At 32.5% G+C, this 18,105-nt stretch overlaps 2 protein-coding genes across 2 annotated transcripts; one reads left to right on the top strand and one right to left on the bottom strand.

Annotated features, from left to right (window-relative positions):
- Positions 1-5,765: 5,765 nt before the first annotated feature.
- Positions 5,766-7,227, top strand: TRIADDRAFT_52373 (uncharacterized protein; the record flags this gene model as incomplete). Its single annotated transcript, XM_002108134.1, has 5 exons — positions 5,766-5,940; positions 6,016-6,196; positions 6,555-6,819; positions 6,854-6,923; positions 7,118-7,227. The coding sequence occupies 5 exons, from the start codon at positions 5,766-5,768 to the stop codon at positions 7,225-7,227; spliced, it is 801 nt and encodes a 266-aa protein (XP_002108170.1).
- Positions 7,228-10,116: 2,889 nt separating this feature from the next.
- TRIADDRAFT_52374 (uncharacterized protein) lies at positions 10,117-11,337 on the bottom strand (the record flags this gene model as incomplete). The annotated part of the gene is made up of 1 exon (XM_002108868.1): positions 10,117-11,337. The coding sequence occupies one exon, from the start codon at positions 11,335-11,337 to the stop codon at positions 10,117-10,119; it is 1,221 nt and encodes a 406-aa protein (XP_002108904.1).
- Positions 11,338-18,105: the final 6,768 nt, after the last annotated feature.

The raw sequence follows: 18,105 nt of genomic DNA on the forward strand, positions 1-18,105 counted from the left end.
GTATTCTGCATTTGAACTTTGTTCGATTTAACCGAATACGCTGCCTGGGCTTTGCCTCTCGCCCTGAAAAGTGTGCAGTCAAATGAAGCCCATGCACGCGTAGAACCCATGCAAAAGTCTAATTTTTTGTAGTATACTGTAGATCAATCTACTCAAGTAAAAGCCTATTTCCCAGTCTTCATTCAAAGTTCATGATATCGAATTGCCTTATTTATTCTATTCCTTATTTGCGTACACACACACAATTGGAAGTCGATGATAGCAACAGTTTAGGATCTTGAGCTGCAATGGTCCAGTATCACTAACTAAAATGATCACAGTGTACTGTACGTATATGCACCGACGTACTGACCGCACCGTGAGATTGTCACTATGAGTATTCTACGGGCTTAACGTCCTATCATTTCTCTAAAACAGAGATATCACAGTTCAATTTCAAATTGGCAATATTTGTTAGGAGCAATGATGGTCACTATGAGTATTCTACGGGCTTAACGTCCTATCATTTCTCTAAAACAGAGATACCACAGTTCAATTTCAAATTGGCAATATTTATTAGGAGCAATGATGGTCACTATGAGTATTCTACGGGCTTAACGTCCTATCATTTCACTAAAACAGAGATACCACAGTTCAATTTCAAATTGGCAATATTTATTAGGAGCAATGATGGTCACTATGAGTATTCTACGGGCTTAACGTCCTATCATTTCTCTAAAACAGAGATATCACAGTTCAATTTCAAATTGGCAATATTTGTTAGAAGCAATGATGGTCACTATGAGTATTCTACGGGCTTAACGTCCTATCATTTCACTAAAACAGAGATATCACAGTTCAATTTCAAATTGGTAATATTTGTTAGAAGCAATGATGGTCACTGTGAGTATTCTACGGGCTTAACGTCCTATCATTTCACTAAAACAGAGATATCACAGTTCAATTTCAAATTGGTAATATTTGTTAGAAGCAATGATGGTCACTGTGAGTATTCTACGGGCTTAACGTCCTATCATTTCACTAAAACAGAGATATCACAGTTCAATTTCAAATTGGTAATATTTGTTAGAAGCAATGATGGTCACTATGAGTATTCTACGGGCTTAACGTCCTTGTTACTATCATTTCACTAAAACAGAGATATCATAGTTCAATTTCAAATTGGTAATATTTGTTAGAAGCAATGATGGTCACTATGAGTATTCTACGGGCTTAACGTCCTTGTTACTATCATTTCACTAAAACAGAGATATCACAGTTCAATTTCAAATTGGCAATATTTGTTAGAAGCAATGATGGACAAAGTTTTCCTTTTCGACTTTCATATTTTCACTCAAGATACCGTAGAAATGCAGTCTTAACGCCTGTATACAGTAGAAAACTATCGATTGCACACTGTACAGTACAGTACAGAAAGGCGAGTCACACTTACAGTACTGTAGTGTACAAAGTACAGTAAAGACTAAGTTCCAGTAATACTGTAGCAATACAGGACAGTGTACTGTACACACTTTCAAAGAGTCTACAGTACATCCTCTACAGTGTACAGTGTACAGTACGACTCAGTGAACACGGTACAGCATTGTACAATGTACTGTACTGGATACAGTATCGATCGCCAACGACTGCTGAGATGACAACATGTGATGGGGTGATTTTTAACGCAGGCGCCCATTCAAGTCGGACAGCCTTGAGAGGAGAAGTTGAGTTTACAAATGACGATTATCCAGTATAACGAGGAAGAAGTTTTAAAGGCTTTACCTCCTATAGACGAGGAGCCTAATTTACTAAAAGTTTTTATTAAATGTTATCAAACAGCGATATCGCTATGGGATTCGCGAATGGCTAACGGTAAATGGAAAGCCGGTTTTCTGGACGAATTCCTGCACTATTCTTATTTCAAAATGGACGAACTTTTCATTGTATTACTGGCTGCTATTGCGATAACACTTGTCCGTTATTTGTTTACTGTCCACATTTCAGTCGTAAGTATTGCTCCAACTCAATAATACTGAGATCAAACTGAATGTAGGCTTAATCAACTGTTTCAATTTGATTTGATATCATTATTTTATACGATCGATGATGATCCAAAATGGGATGATACGAAATAGTTTACAGTACAGTACATGGATTGAGTGTACAATCTATGCCTGCGTGTATGGATACTGTATTCTATACAGTACAGTATCTATAGTTACCTATACATTCGGTACAGTTACACGTGTATAAAGGTGGTGTTGGAACCCTACGGACAATGCGATCTTTTGAAGGCAAACGAGCTTAATCCGATCGCAAATCAATACAAATCTGTTCATACCCATTTCTCCCAATCGTTGCCATTAAGTTAATCAAGATTCACCAAAGCCATCTTCATGCCTTTCACAGTTTTCCTCCCTAGTTCTACTGTACAGAACGTCGTAGTGGTGCCTAGAGAGAGAGAGAGAGAGAGAGAGACTGATAGTAAAATACAGTTACAGTGTTATGTATTGAAATTGTTGAAATTTCGATAGTATTCACTCTTTTGAACTGTATCGTTGGGTAGATATGGAAAAAATGAAATGGACCTTCTACAGTAACGAGTAGTTAGTTACAAGTCTCATCGCTGCTGAATGATATTCCTCTTTTTATTTTTCTGTTTGCCATTTGTTCGCCAATAAGTTTAGATTGCTACATTATAGACAAACAGGTATCGTCTTTTGTACGACCAACTTCTCAAGCAAGATCCATAGGATACGATTATGTTAGCCACCGTATGTGATCAACTGGCTGAGAAGATGAACATTGAAGATCGCGCAATACAGTAGAATGAGTTTGCAGTAAGATTTGAATTTCAACGCCTTTAGTGCCCTTCACCGACTCAAAAATCGTCTACACTAAAATCCTGCATGAACATACAATCGTACTGTAGTATACAATGAAATGATCTAGTAACTACCTGTCATTTTTGCCGATACCTTCTTGCAGGTAGAGTAGCCGAAACGTAACAAGTTACTTTCTTGTCATCACCTATGACTTCTCCCATCTTTCATAAACGCGTCCATTAATGATCAATCTATTTTAGTTAAAATGTTTTCAAATATTACATCACACTATACAATCAGCAAATCGAAAATCTTCATAATTTCACCAACAAGCTGAAACTATAATTTTCGCTAATTATACTTGATGTATTCCAATCGTATACAGTTGAAGTAGCTGATACTCGCTTTTTGAACATACGTCTTACGCGTAAGGTTTCAGTAACGAGGCAAGTTGAAAATGTGTAGACGCTGCTGTTCTTTTACATACTCTACATTAAAATTGAATTATCGTATGCGCTATTGGGTATAATGGACACAGTAAAGCTTCATGGAATCTCACTTTCTTCCTCTGTCAATTTACCCTGAAATTTTTCCCCAAAAATCCGTAAAGAAGAGTGGATTGGGGAGTAGACTAGCTAACTTTGTTTGAACGCCTGATTGATACGATACTTTCAAGTTATTACTGTAGTGTGAGCCTAATCTTCTTGATTCCAACAATCAATCATTTTTACATCCGGATTCTGAAAAGATATTTTACTAACGGTGCAATTATCCAGTCACATTTCACATTCTTGGTGTAGTTTGTACTAAAATCAGAAGTGAAAGCTACGCATTAGTATCTTCCTATTGAGTAAACCGCTTAAATACCCATTACCCATCGACAACTAATTAATTAACCTTAATTTATTTACTTCTTTAATTAAAGCTCATACTAAAACTTTAAAATAGAAAGATCAAAGATTCGAACACGCTAAATTAGGCCAATTATCATAATAGTTCATGCAAGCTATTGAATATTGAATAAAATGAGATAACTTAAAGAATCTAAATTTGAACGATGTAAAGTTAAGACTTGAACTGAAATCTAGATCCCCTCAGAATGCATTAGAAGCATATTCCAGCGAGTGCGGTACTTTAGCCCTATTCAATAAAATACTGAGTAGGTGTATAGTAGTCACGGATTCACAGTAACTGCGTAGTAGGGTTCGGCAGACTTGAATGTTTATTCTAGAAATATCGTTAAAACGCGTGTTTTGGTTGAATCATTGCTTGGTTTATCATTTAATTAGAAAAGGATTGCTATAAAATGACTTTATACCGGCGTATCAAAAACCGATTTAGTACGAGAATCGCATAGTGAATACACTCGATGATCCAATACAGCACTATATGAGTATATAATAACCTCAATCATGTGAAGCCTATTGCCCGTATGTATTTACTTCTCATGGACATATGGAAGAATCACTGTAACTTCTAGTGAAATCTTTTTATCCAAAGTACAAAATTTTCTTGTAGTCTTTCATGGTATTATTAAAGTAAAGTGATGAAATGCTGACTTACCTGTTAATAAGAAAGGTAGCTAATTCCCATTCGTAACTGTAGGTCATTCTGTATACGTAATACGTACACTAAAATAGGGTAATAATAAAAAAGTTAAAGTATACTGTACTATATACAGTAGTTCATATCATATTCTTTACAATGAGCACAGTATATAACAATTGTACCTTCGCAATTGCATATCATTGAAATGATTAACGATCGCAATTTAATGTGTATCCTTATTGTTAACTTCTTAATCTCGTAAAGCCAAATTTCGAAAATATAAGGGCATTTGATTGAAAGTAGAGTTAGGGCAGATAATGTGGACATGTGATTATCATGCTAAGTTTCGCTTGATTCTTACTAGATGCTGATGAATAAGGAGAATTTGTAATGTTATGATAGTTATGGAAGTTATATATATCAGAATAAAACATGTTTCACATACATTAAGCCAATGCGACTGCATACATAACTATGCCAAATGATAAGACCTGATAATTCACACTGTAAGAAAAGAGGTTGATATACTGATGGTAATTCCTCTGCATGGATTACTACTACATGTACGACAATGCTTTTAGGATCGATACCTCCTTCGGGCTCTGTCCTAATAACTAGATGATTACTATGGCACACCAACTTCACATTACAATTCATTTCAGTAGACCACTATAGTGAATTGTAGTACTGCACTACATACTGGAGAGAACGTAAAATATATTCTACATTAAATTGAGTCCTATGATCTTTGAACGCTTGTAGAATTAATTAGTATTACCATTCGTGCCAAAGTATAGAGGACCACTTACAGTTATAAATGCCGTAGAGGCGTGACGTGACATTTCGATGAACAGCGTACCTAAAATTTTTGCTATAACGTATAATTTTAATTTCAGTAAACTACTGTTAACCCAGATATTGAAAAGCTTAGCACATACTATACGAGTACGAGTATAGTATATAGCTAGGGAAGTTTACCACAATCATATCGTAACTGTACCTGTGCGGAAATCGGTCAGTTTGATCACACTTATTAGCTACAATGTAATATTATATTTAATAACTGATTGGCTAGTTTGTAACAGTCTATGGAGGACATCACGCACCATATGATTTTTATTCTGTGAAGTATCTATGTAATCAGTAAATAAATAGCGAAATGATGAATCGCAGTGAGGGGTATTGATTAATTATATTAACTCGATTATGTAGCAAGACAAATCCATTAGCTTTGTATAACAAATGACTAGCGCAAACTAATGTCATTAGATTTGAAAGATAGATTATAATATATCAGTTACATAATCTGAAAATGACGTAGAATATTAATGTGAAATTGTTTTTTATTATGACTCATTTTACAAATTACAACAAACGATAGTCCACATGTAGTTCGTAACTTACTAATAAATAATGATATCTTCGCAGCCCTTGGCAAATTATCTTCAACTATCAGAATTGAATAAGAGAAAATTCCCCGAAAGTTTGTGGAAATTTGCATTTTATTTGGTATCATGGGGCTATTGTTATTATTTAGTTATGGAAGCTGGCTACAACATTGTAGATGACCCCACTAATTGCTTTAAAGGTAAGTGGATATACGCTTATCTTAGTGTTACGTGATTGATATGATTTAAAACTAAGTTTAATCTCTAACTCGCAGATTTCAAAAGAGGAATGGATGTTCCTACGGATTTTAAGATATTATATCTTATTCAAGGATCTTTTTATGTTCACTCATTTTACGCTACCTTATACATGGACGAAAGAAGGAAAGATACGTGGGTTATGCTTATACATCATGCAGTTGCTGATTCGCTGCTTTTTTTTTCCTATTCTGTTAGGTAAGCTACTTATTATAGGCTAGATATATTTTTTAGAAAGGAGGATCATAATTTCGCCAGACGTATGTATTAAAACGTTCTAATTAATCTCTACATCAATTGAGCAGATACTACAAAATTGCAGCACTTGTTATATTCACCCACGATATCACTGATATCTGCCTCGAGTTTGCTAAAGTCGCCCACTATATGAAACTTCGTGGTGGTAAAAGTTACCAGTCCTTTGATATCATTTCTTCAGTATTTTTCCTTTTTTTCTCTTTTTTATGGTACTTAAAATTTATTTCAAAGATTTACAAACAACTATGATTGATTAGGAACATAAAGAAGAATAATAACTTCGCTTATATCTTGACAGGATGGTATTTAGGCTGTACTTATACCCTATTAAAGTTTTATATACCGCTGGACATTTAGCAGCTTACATAATCCCGGATGGGCCGTTCTATTACAGCCTAAACAGTTTGTTATGGATACTTTTCGCCATGAATATATATTGGTTTGGGTTTATATCGACATCATTAATCAAAATTGCATTTGGATTGGAGAAAGAAATCCGGGATTCTCGAGAAGATGAAGAAGAAGAAACAGTTGATAGAATAATTACGAAAGAAACTCATCAGGTATGTGTAGTATTCTTGAATATATCATTTGAAGGAAATTAACAAGAGTAAAATATCTTTTCGAAAGCAGAATTCTTTGAATCATACTGAAAATAATACAAGTGGTAAGAATCATTCGGATACCAATTCATCTACCTCGAAAAATGATATTCGGCGCCGACATTAATACTGGATAGAACTTACTTTCACATAATCAGCAGTTATCGGTTATTACTTGCACTGGGTTGTTTAATTAATTTGCTAGTGTACCATGTCTTTATAATATTGTTAGTATGGCGTTTGCTACTTAAAATTGTAGTCGAGCAACAATTTCGCAAGTACGCATGTACAAAATTTTCCAAACTTGCTAGATTTCGCACTAGTCAAATATATCACTTAACCATAGCATCATTTATAGTCAAACTTTAAAGCTTTGCCACTTGCAGTTGGTGGTTGTGTTCTTATCATGAAGAAGTACATTAAGATATACGCTAATTTCCTATTAGAAGTATTAAAAATTATCTTTTCGCAATTAAGTTACACGAGTGCTCAGATGTTTTTATAATTTATGTAACTTTAACTTGCCATGTTGTTGCATTATCTTAGTTAATTTTGTGTTCAAAAAAGATCGCATAACACTACATATTAAATTTTTTATCGAAATTCATGTGGCAGTCTTATTTTGCAATGATAACTTATGAAAAATAGTATTTCTATTACTGTACGGGCTCCATACACGGACAGTGTCTACATTTTCGTATATTCGGAATCTGGACTACAATTTTCGGCTGAGCTCATGTAGCGATTGATACCCTAAATATCTGTCCCTTACCTATACCTTTCAATGCCGGTTAAATACTTCGTAAAGCAGTATCGACGTAATTTTATCTTTCATTAATAAGGAAATCTCCTGCCTTAGTACTTATTCAGAGTTATACTTATACCCATTGTAAACAGATTGACTTTTAGTATTATAGCTTTAGATAATGGATGGAAGACTGTAATAGTGCTTTAGTGAGATATTCAATTTAGGGAATAAAATCTGCCATGTTATATCTCGAAAAGCACATGCGCTAAATTTACTAAAGCGGATCAGAAATAAAGACGAATAAATTTAAAAGACTCGATTGTACAATATACAAAACTTTGCGTCTGAAATGTCGTTTCACTTCTGTGTTAAAAAATTTTTGTATCCGAATTCGTAATCAAATTGATTTAAATGTACGCATATGTACGTTCAGTGATGGAAATTTCTTTATAGAATGAATTTAAACTTCGCGACACATATCGCAATATTGCGACTAATTAAGAAATCTTAAAGAAAATACTAATTACAGTTCTAGTACTATCATCGCAGTAGGCGACATAGGATAGCCTTGCAACAAATCTGAGTAACTGGCTGTAGGCGCATCACTACTATAGCCGAGCTAATCACATTTTCGATAGCAGTCAATCTCTCAAGATTCCAGTAAATCTGGCTATATACTAGCTCGTATACCCTCCATCAGTGATTCAGTACCGTTGTAAATTTGGTAACCGAAACATTTTAAATTTAAATCCGAAATAAATATATTTCACTCTTAAATAGTTATCTATTCAGATTCTAATGTCATAACCTGAATTTTATACAGATGCCGAATATTATAAAACATGCTTTATGATGTTTCGAGCATAACATATATTAACGAAGGTAAAAATTCAGATCAATCCAATAAATCGTGGCTCAATTGAAATTCCTTATCAATAAAGGATCTAGTATATTAACTACCATCCATTGTGAATCGAAGTCACATCGCGTGTATGTATATTCGCGCGTACTAATAGTAAAAGCGTCAAAATGACTACATTAACTTTCATACCGGCTTCTGGAGCAAACAGTGTTCATAAACTTTAATAATTACTTAGCGAAATGTGCTGCTTCATAAAATTAATTAATATACCGTACCAATTAAAGTAGTAATTTGAAATAGTGTTCCTATAGCTTAGAGCCTCCATAACCTTAGTCCTGAACGTGTATGCAAATTTCCGTATCAAAGCATGATAATTCTTTTAGTCTTCATAAATGTTCTTACAATTATAGTTTTATATCATTTTAACATTTTTAAATCTAAAAGATTTATTTCTGATTACTTAATTAAGTAATCAATCAGATACTGCATACTTTTATTCGAATTTATTTAGTCTTCGTTTACAGATTGGTTATACAGTATATCGTATCAACAATTATTGAAATTTAATATGATCATACCATCATATCAAGTTTCTATACCTTAGAAAACGAATATACGCATATGTATGGGGATAGAGGAAACAAACAATTGCATCTGTATAAATCAATAAACAGTTGAACACCATTCAAAAGATCAATGTAGTTGCTAAATAGCTGATCTTACTATGTAACGCTCTTATTTCGATACAGACTATGCGATTCCAGCCTAAGACAGTTCTAGTCTCCTAGAGATTTACAGGAAAAATTAAAAGTTAACGTACCTTTCATATTAATGATAGGTAACATGGACATAACGTATCTATCAATTCAGTAGTTAACGACAGTCGAATAGCTTTAAAGCATACTAGCATAAAGCCTGCTTGCTTCGAAGTGACTTTATTCGGCTGAAGATAATACCTGCTATACTAGCAGCGGCTATAGGTTGCTATACGAATAAAAATATTTAGTGTTTATGCAAGATAAAATTGCAGTTCTACGTCGGTTCTTGCATAATATTATTACGTATTATATAGCATAAACCTACGGCTTATGACATACTATTTCCGTAACGATTTAAGAAGTACTTTATGGTGTACCTACAAGTAGTTACAATATATTGCTAACTACGAAAGCATAACGCCACCTGAAACTAGGTTTTTTAAGCCCATAATAGGTTCTAAATAGATTATGAGGCTACACACTGTTAAAAAAAATCGAAATAAAAAGACCAAGCGATGATCGATGAAGAGCTTATGGACGCTAACAGCCGCTTAGCATAGTAAATGGCACCTTAAAGTTCTACTCCTTTAGTGCTACTTTGCTTGAATATTTGATATAGCCGATACTAAGATGCTCAACCATGTGTAGTGACAATCTAAATTTGAAACTGCATTTCCTGCCATTCTGTATATACAACCTGAGATTTCGCTATAGATTACTTAAGTCCATAGGCCACATAAACCCACATAAAAAGCTGCGAAGGCGTAGAATGTTCATGATAGTGTCACTTTCAAACTTTCGGTAAGATGTAATCTATGGTGAAACTTATAGTTTCCTAGGATTTACAGAGGTATTTAGGATACTCGCATTTTTAACACAAATGATATAACTTAAATTACAGTAGATTCATCATTATCAAAGGCAACGTTTCTCATCTTATACTTTTGGTAAGACTTTTGCTTGCTAGTCGGTGATATTTGATCAGTGTTAATATTATCACTATAGGGTCTTTCCTCTACCATTAAAGCCTTTGAGCGTAGAGGTGGAAGTGTATTTCTTCGCTTGATTCGCGATTCCGACTCAAGGGGATGCAATGGATGTTTTGACAGTTCATTTTGATAGTGAAAAAGGTTTCGCTCGTTCATTGAGCTAGAGTGTTGCAGTATCCCTTGATCAAATAAAAATAAAGGCTCAGAGGGCAAGCTGTGCGGCAATTGATCGTTATAAAACGTTAATTTATGCGGTTTGCCATGTAGTGCATCAGTGGCCACATCGCTGTTATGACGAGATCTGAAATTATTAGAATAAATTTCTGGATGATCCTTTCTCTGTAGTTGTGGCAGCGCACTACTATTTGGCCTGTTTACGAGATCTTCAGAACATTTTTCAGTTGATAATCCATATAATTTTTGACTACTCTTAGTATCAGTTATAATGGCAGAATTACGATTATGCCAATATTCACTGCTCATCGAAAAAAAATTCGTGCTTTCGGTTACTATTGAAATATCGGATGATTGAAGTCCTTGACTCGAATTATTACAGAAGACAGAAGAATCACGATAATCTAATCTGTCTGCTTGACTGAATTCTATTAGTTCACTATTCGGCTGCATTTTCAGCTTGTCAACAAGATCTTTTAACTTATGACTACCGTACTTGCTTTCTAAGAGCTTTCGTTCGTCCTTCCTTAATGATATTCTGTTATTTCTAAAATACGATAGCAATGTTACTACAGCGTCCGTATTGTTGGCTCTTATGGCTGATGTTAATGCTGTATCGCCGTCATGATTAATCAGTTGCGATTTCGCGTGATGTTCCAATAGCATCCTAATAATATTCGCATTAGTAAAATTTTGGCAAGCTAAAATAATTGCTGTATTACCACGATAGTCTGTACAATTCGGGTCAGCATTTCTGTCCAGAATAAACTTGATCATTTTTTCTCCAGATTCAGTCCATTTAACGTTATTTCTGCAAGCTACCATTAAAGGAGTTTGCTTGTTTTCATCTTTGGAATTAATATATGCTCCTCCGTCAATGAGTACACGAGCTAAGCGCAATTGTCCTTTAGATACTGCTTCCATTAAAGCTTTGCCTTCCGGACTCATTACCGCACAATAACATTAGTTACTAGACGAGAATAGGATAGAAATCAAATTTTATGATATAAAAATGAAACTACAGTTCATACGCGAAAGGAGTTCCTTATAACTTCAGATGTTATTAACAGTTTTAAGGGATACGAACAAAATATTTTCCACGGATCATAAAATAGGCGTCTGATGTTTGAACACAACTATAAAACAGAGTGTTATGGCTAAACTGGATTTCCTCGAAAATTTTCTTGTAAATAAATTTAGATTCTAGGATATAAGATCACAAACACATCAACTCTCTACTTTATTAGAAGTATCATATTTCGTAATAAATTTGTGAATATATACCACATTCGTAATTTGTTAAGTTAAATATCAAACAAAGAGACAAAGTGGATCATCTTCAGAGACTTGATGGATTAATAAATAATACATATACATTTACGTCTTAATAATAGTATGTTTTAGAAGTCTAATGTTGTTATCGCCGAAACTAGTCGAATATACTATCATCAAGACTTCGAAACATTGTCTAAAAAATCGTGGCGACTGATCTCAAGATTGTCTTCTAATTAATATTAATATGGTTCCGGTCTATTCACTATTCAGTTTTAGCAAAAGATGGGTATAATAAATTATTGATATTATTCACAGTTAATTCAATATATTTATTACTATAAACAAAATTGTGATACATAGTACATTACTACAAACTGCTATGAACTACAGATCATTGAGCAAGCTATCAATCGTGTAATGATCTCGTATTACAGGACCATAACATTACTATTTCTTTATGTTTTGTATAGTAGTATGTATATTACAGTATACTGAGTAAAAATATAATATTTTATTGTATGTATATTTAAATTATTACTCTTATTATGATTATTAGATGCGGTAACATTTAGCTTTATGTTCTACATATACTGCACTTGTGGATTTGATGATGAGAGAAATATTTACGATGTGACTTTATGCTACTAACATTAAGAATAAAGGAAAAGTAATAAAATATATGCAAAATAAGTGTACTCCGTTCCTTTACGTTCTTAAGCTCTATCACATAACATTACGCGTCGGTCTCGTTATTGCTACCCCCGTCAGTAATTAATAATACGCATTACGGTATATTTAATTAATTATATCGATAACTATTGATACCAATTTTAAGTATATTTACTCTGAAAATAATGACAGCATTTACTGTAATCGGGTATATACCTAAAGTGTATAGTATCTGCTGTATAGAACGTGTATATATATAATTTCTTCGACGTGCTCACAAAATGTTAACATTTGATACAGTCCCGTGGACATGATATAAACCATAGAAGCATGATGATGTGTGCTATAATATTCTGTCATTAATTGCTATCATAAAGCATTGATAAGTAAAATGATGATAATTAAATTATACGATAGAACTATACACAAATTATAAGAAGTCCCTATTGATAAAGAATTCTAGTAAGCTGAAATTAGAATATTATTCATTTTTATAAGGTGAACTATAAAGTTCGTGCACTCGTAGGATGCTATACACATAATCGTAAATATAAATGCAACGACATATTATGGATTTATGATCTTTCTTATTTAAAAAAGTTAAATTTCCTAAGATCCTAATACTTGCGAGTAAAAAAATATTTATGAAATCATCTCGTGTATTGAATCATATTGTATACAAGTATGTATTGAAGTATGAGAATGACTTTAAAAATAGTAAAAATGTATATATTCAATTTCGATTGCTGATAGATTACAATCCTGTTCCTATTTATAGTTCACACTTAAGAAATTATGAGATATCTGTACAATCTCTGTGCTACAGATCAACCAAGTCAAGAATGAAGAACGTGCATTTCATATATGATGCTTATCCTTCCTTTTTGTTTCATTTTTAAACATGAAATTACGTTCTTCGTAAAATCAATTTCTTATGCCTTAAATATTTTGGAGACAAAATGTTGGGTAAAAATCCTGCGATATCCTCCTAGTGTGCGTGATAATAGAAACGAAAGGGGAAACGTTAATTTCTTTATGATAAAAGAAATCCGTAAATCCTTTCTCATTTCCAAAAAATAAATATCGATATTTGAAGGATTCAAAAGCTATATCAAAATTTTTCTAATAGTATCGTCACAATGTAAAACAGTCTAATTCCTCTGTATTGCGCAAGTCGAAGTATCTTTTTATCATATTTTCTAAAGAATAACTTAGTCGCGCATAATATGTATACCGAAGTAATATCCTTTTACATATTATTGTATTGTAACAACACGATTATCCATTATTATAGAATGTATTAAAAGTATTGAAAACTTCTTTATATATATCTTAACAATCAGAAATGCTAAAAAGTTGAGACTTCTGTACACTATTTCAAGACGATTTCATTTCATACCTAAGATTTTTATACCTTATCGAAACAAGCCACAATAGCGTATACGCTCGTTTTATCTAATTATCTAGAACTTACCATACTGTACAGTACAACCCTATAAATAATGAGTTACGTTATGTTTACTTAGTATCTGTTGTGAATACATTTTAATCCCCAAATTGACCATAATAAGAATATCAGCAACCAAAAAGATTAATAGAGATCGTTATGAAAAAGAACAGTTTCGAAAAGGTATTTTTATCAAAGAGAAGAGGTACTTTGTGGCCATACAGATCAATATAAGTAAAGGATCGGTTGCATATTTTAATTTACGTAAAATTATCCCTTTGGACCGAGAGTTATGAGAACAAACCTTACTGAGTAAAAACTCCAATTTCATTATAAGTAATTTAAAGTTCCTTATTTGTTTATTGTGCTATGGAAGCACCGTAGTTGGTCTATAATTCTAATCTCTATATCAGAGTTGGCATCTGTCACAAACAGCTTTGCAACAAGATAACGTAATATACGATCAATAAGTCAACTCCTCGAACCACATATCAAGGAACGATATCTGCACTATCACAAACACTTTTGCTCTACTAGCAGACTACACAAAGACTTAACTAAGTTGGAGAATTCTTTTTATTTCACGATATACTGCATTTATATACTACTCCTCAATAGTTTAGGAGTCATAGTTAATACAATTAACCTCGGAATCATTTACTGAATTAGATATTAAGTTTAGCTACTGCTCCCTTAATGCAGACAACAGTATTTACGAATATAGACATGTAATGACTAATACAGAATAGTCAGATTACGATATGTCCCATCACGGAACATTTCCATGATAATTTACAATCTACCATAAGTAAATTACAATATAATGATTCGAACTGTAAGTAGATGATTTGCATTCCCTATTATAACTATTAATTTCAGTATGTGTATAAGTGTCACTGTCATAAAAAGTCAGTGCTATATTAAAACACAGTATATCCAAATTAGAAATTAACTAAATAAGGATAGTCTAACAGAATTATCCTAACATAGATATTTCTACTGTAATACAGTATTTAACACTGTAACAGCATCATAAAAGGTAGTGAAAATATTTTAATTACTTCTCAGAGCACTTCGACAAGTTAAATTATTCACATGGAGCAAAATTTACTTCTAATTGTTAATCGGATTTTGAATCAATAAATATCGAAGTAATTTAGTGCAGATACTCGAATCAACTACAGATGATCAAAAATATTTATAATGATGGCAAGTCTGAAAAGGATACGAGCATTGTGCATCGTAGTTTATATTGAGTATGCATAGATGATGTGATGTGTGCTTCTAAACAATATACCATTATACATATTAAATACAACGAGGAATATTGCTCAGATATTTATGTGTCGGTACTGTATTTCGCATACAACAGACGCTATGTTTACTAAGGTGACGTCGGGTATATAAAAGCAAGGTTCTTACTACCATTCATCAGAAATGAAGAGTAAGGCTATCAATAATACCATGAACTATATACAGTAGACTATAGAGACTTTGGATTACTTACTGCTATATATCATACTGCTATACTACGTCTTCTACCAATATAGGCGTACATATATATTGCATGTATTACTAGGACTGTATTTATTAGCATCAGTAAGTACATAATATAATTGCTAGATAGTTTATTATATGATCTTTGATATAAAATATGTTTACACGTACAATTATATACAAAAAATTAGGGTTTAACGTTTTACCTTACATAAATACAACTCGATTTCCCTTACTTGTGGTGCACAATGCCATTAATTAATAAACTACTTGAGCATTCTCGTTGTTAACTTAAGAAGGCTTAGTTCTCTTTTTCCTTGATATACTAGTTCTATTATGATCATTTATAATTGTAATTGGTTGAATGTTGTACTTATATTCCCGAAATAATAACCAGTTACTCTCATAACAACATAAAACTTCAATTTATCCTTGTAAACAAGTTTTTCTTATACCACTTTCACTCTAAATTACTGTGTCATTCGATGATATTTTTGTTCATGATTATATCTTTACTCTTTCCGCTAATAAGCTACTAAACTACGATTAAGCCCAGTCGAACGAATTTCCTAATCTTTTATTTATCGTATTAGACAAGGAATATTCTAATTATGAAGCGACTTGCTATGATCGATAATTAATTATCAAATGGAGTAGCCAGTCTATAACACCGTTTTACTATCAGTGCACTGTGAAAAACCCAAAAGCGTGGATATACAGTAGTATAAATTTTCAAATTTACCTTATTAATAGCTACTTCAGTTCAGCAGACCCTTGTTTGGAAGTTGGTTGTAATTTACCTTACGTAATTGGATGCTATCAGTTATTCATTTTTATGATGATTTTAATTGTTGCTAATGTTTCGTTAGTAAGTATATTATTGTATCTCATTAAGCGTATGCGTACTAATTTGGGTACATGGAGACACATTAGCGCCAATATTGTAATATTTCTAGCTAAAACTGAAGTGACCCGCGCGAGATATGGTTATATTTCTATTGGAATTTGATATTTAGCTGAGGGACAGATTCCGTTTAATGCATTCGTACAAGCATTCACATTTTACTATTTGAATCGTAACATACGCGTATAAATCTTTGTAAAACGAAAATATTCTGCAATTTTTACCTTCAGATGATTCAGGAATCCTATCGTGCCAATAATATATAAATATTAAAATCGACCTTTAATTATTGGATAGAAACAAAAAATCAAAATTTAGAGTGTTAAAAAAAAATTTTAAATAATCACTGCGACGTATGTAAATGAGTTGCTTTAATATGAGTTTTTGTTTTCAATAGATGCGTATGTTTCTAACCTTTAGAGGTAAATTAGTGTATGCTCGTATAAGACGATTAGTAATACATATTCTAATCTGATAGTTATCTGTAACCTGCCACTTACTTCAAAATCTATTGTTCGATTCCTTTTATTTATAGAATGACCTATACTTCGAGTTTTTGTACACAAAGTTTATTGTTGAGCTTCTTGTATCATATAGGGAATGGTATCAAGTTTAAAAATTACGCAAGTATCGATTAGTAAAGCAATACCATAGACTACAATCAAGCCGTAGAGGAATTCTTACCATGCTATAGCGTAGATGGAAATATGCCTTTAAATTACCATGGTTTTCGTTACCTAAAGAAGATGGAATACTATCACTATTATTATTACGAGGCAATTGTTATGAAGAGGTATACAGTATCTAGGATTACTGATAACAAGCTAAATCTAAGGTAGGTATTCTAATTTTATGATAATGCCTGTAAATTTTTTTGTTTGGAAAGTGAAAGGCTTAAATTGGTATAGAATTTCGGTAAGGTCTGGATTTCTTTTAATCCAGATAATTACTAATAAGCTATAACATTAAATTTTCTAGGTCATATCAGTAACATTCTCGAACAACTAGAGAATCAATATCGACTTCTAAACTTTAATGTTCATAGTTCTATTAAACTTGAATGGCACAATAGGGTCTGTATCCAGAATAGCTTCTAATAATATACTTAAACTTCGAAGGTATTCAATAATTTGATTATTTTACATTAAATGTTAAAATTTCGTTTCAGTTAAGCAATATTTTTATTATATTTCTGCGATATAGTTGTATAAATACATTGCGAAATTTTCATTTGCTAGCAAACAGAAGAAGGCATAAAGACATATTCTGTCATCTCAAATGGTTATCATAGGTTCTAAATTTGTAACCAGTCTTTAATCTCTATGAGAAAGCTCGTCCAGCTGATATTAAATTATAGATATTTCAATATACAGCTATATTATTTAGATGGTTGACTTACTAGCTCGCACTAATTGACCACTTTGTACACAAGTGCAATCAGAAAGTCGATAGTAGATTGATGAGTATATGCGAACATTCCTTCTAAAATATTCTTGAGCGAGTCATATGAACTCCATTTATAATTCATTAATATATTTAAAACTAGACGAAATTAAGCTATTTATAATGTAATAAATGCTCCTTAGTTTAAATATTAGAAATTATGTGAATGAGGTAATCCAAATAATAACTAACGTATCGCGCAAGGATTAATGTCAAGTTATTATATGTTATAGTTATGCATTCGAAAGAATCAAACAAACAAGTAGAACAAAATAAAGTTATTTATTATTCTACTGCACCACAAAGTTAACTGACAAAGAAAAGAATTATTGTAGAGCAATACAGCTTAAATAATAAATACATATTATAATTCACCCACGATACAGAACATAGCTACAATATGCTATATCTTAGAACTATCGTATCATACCGAAAAAGTACGTAATCAACCACAGTATACAGTAATTATCATAAAATATAA

Source organism: Trichoplax adhaerens, genomic scaffold (assembly GCF_000150275.1).
Source record: "Trichoplax adhaerens TRIADscaffold_1 genomic scaffold, whole genome shotgun sequence".
In the NCBI taxonomy this organism is placed as follows: domain Eukaryota; kingdom Metazoa; phylum Placozoa; class Uniplacotomia; order Trichoplacea; family Trichoplacidae; genus Trichoplax; species Trichoplax adhaerens.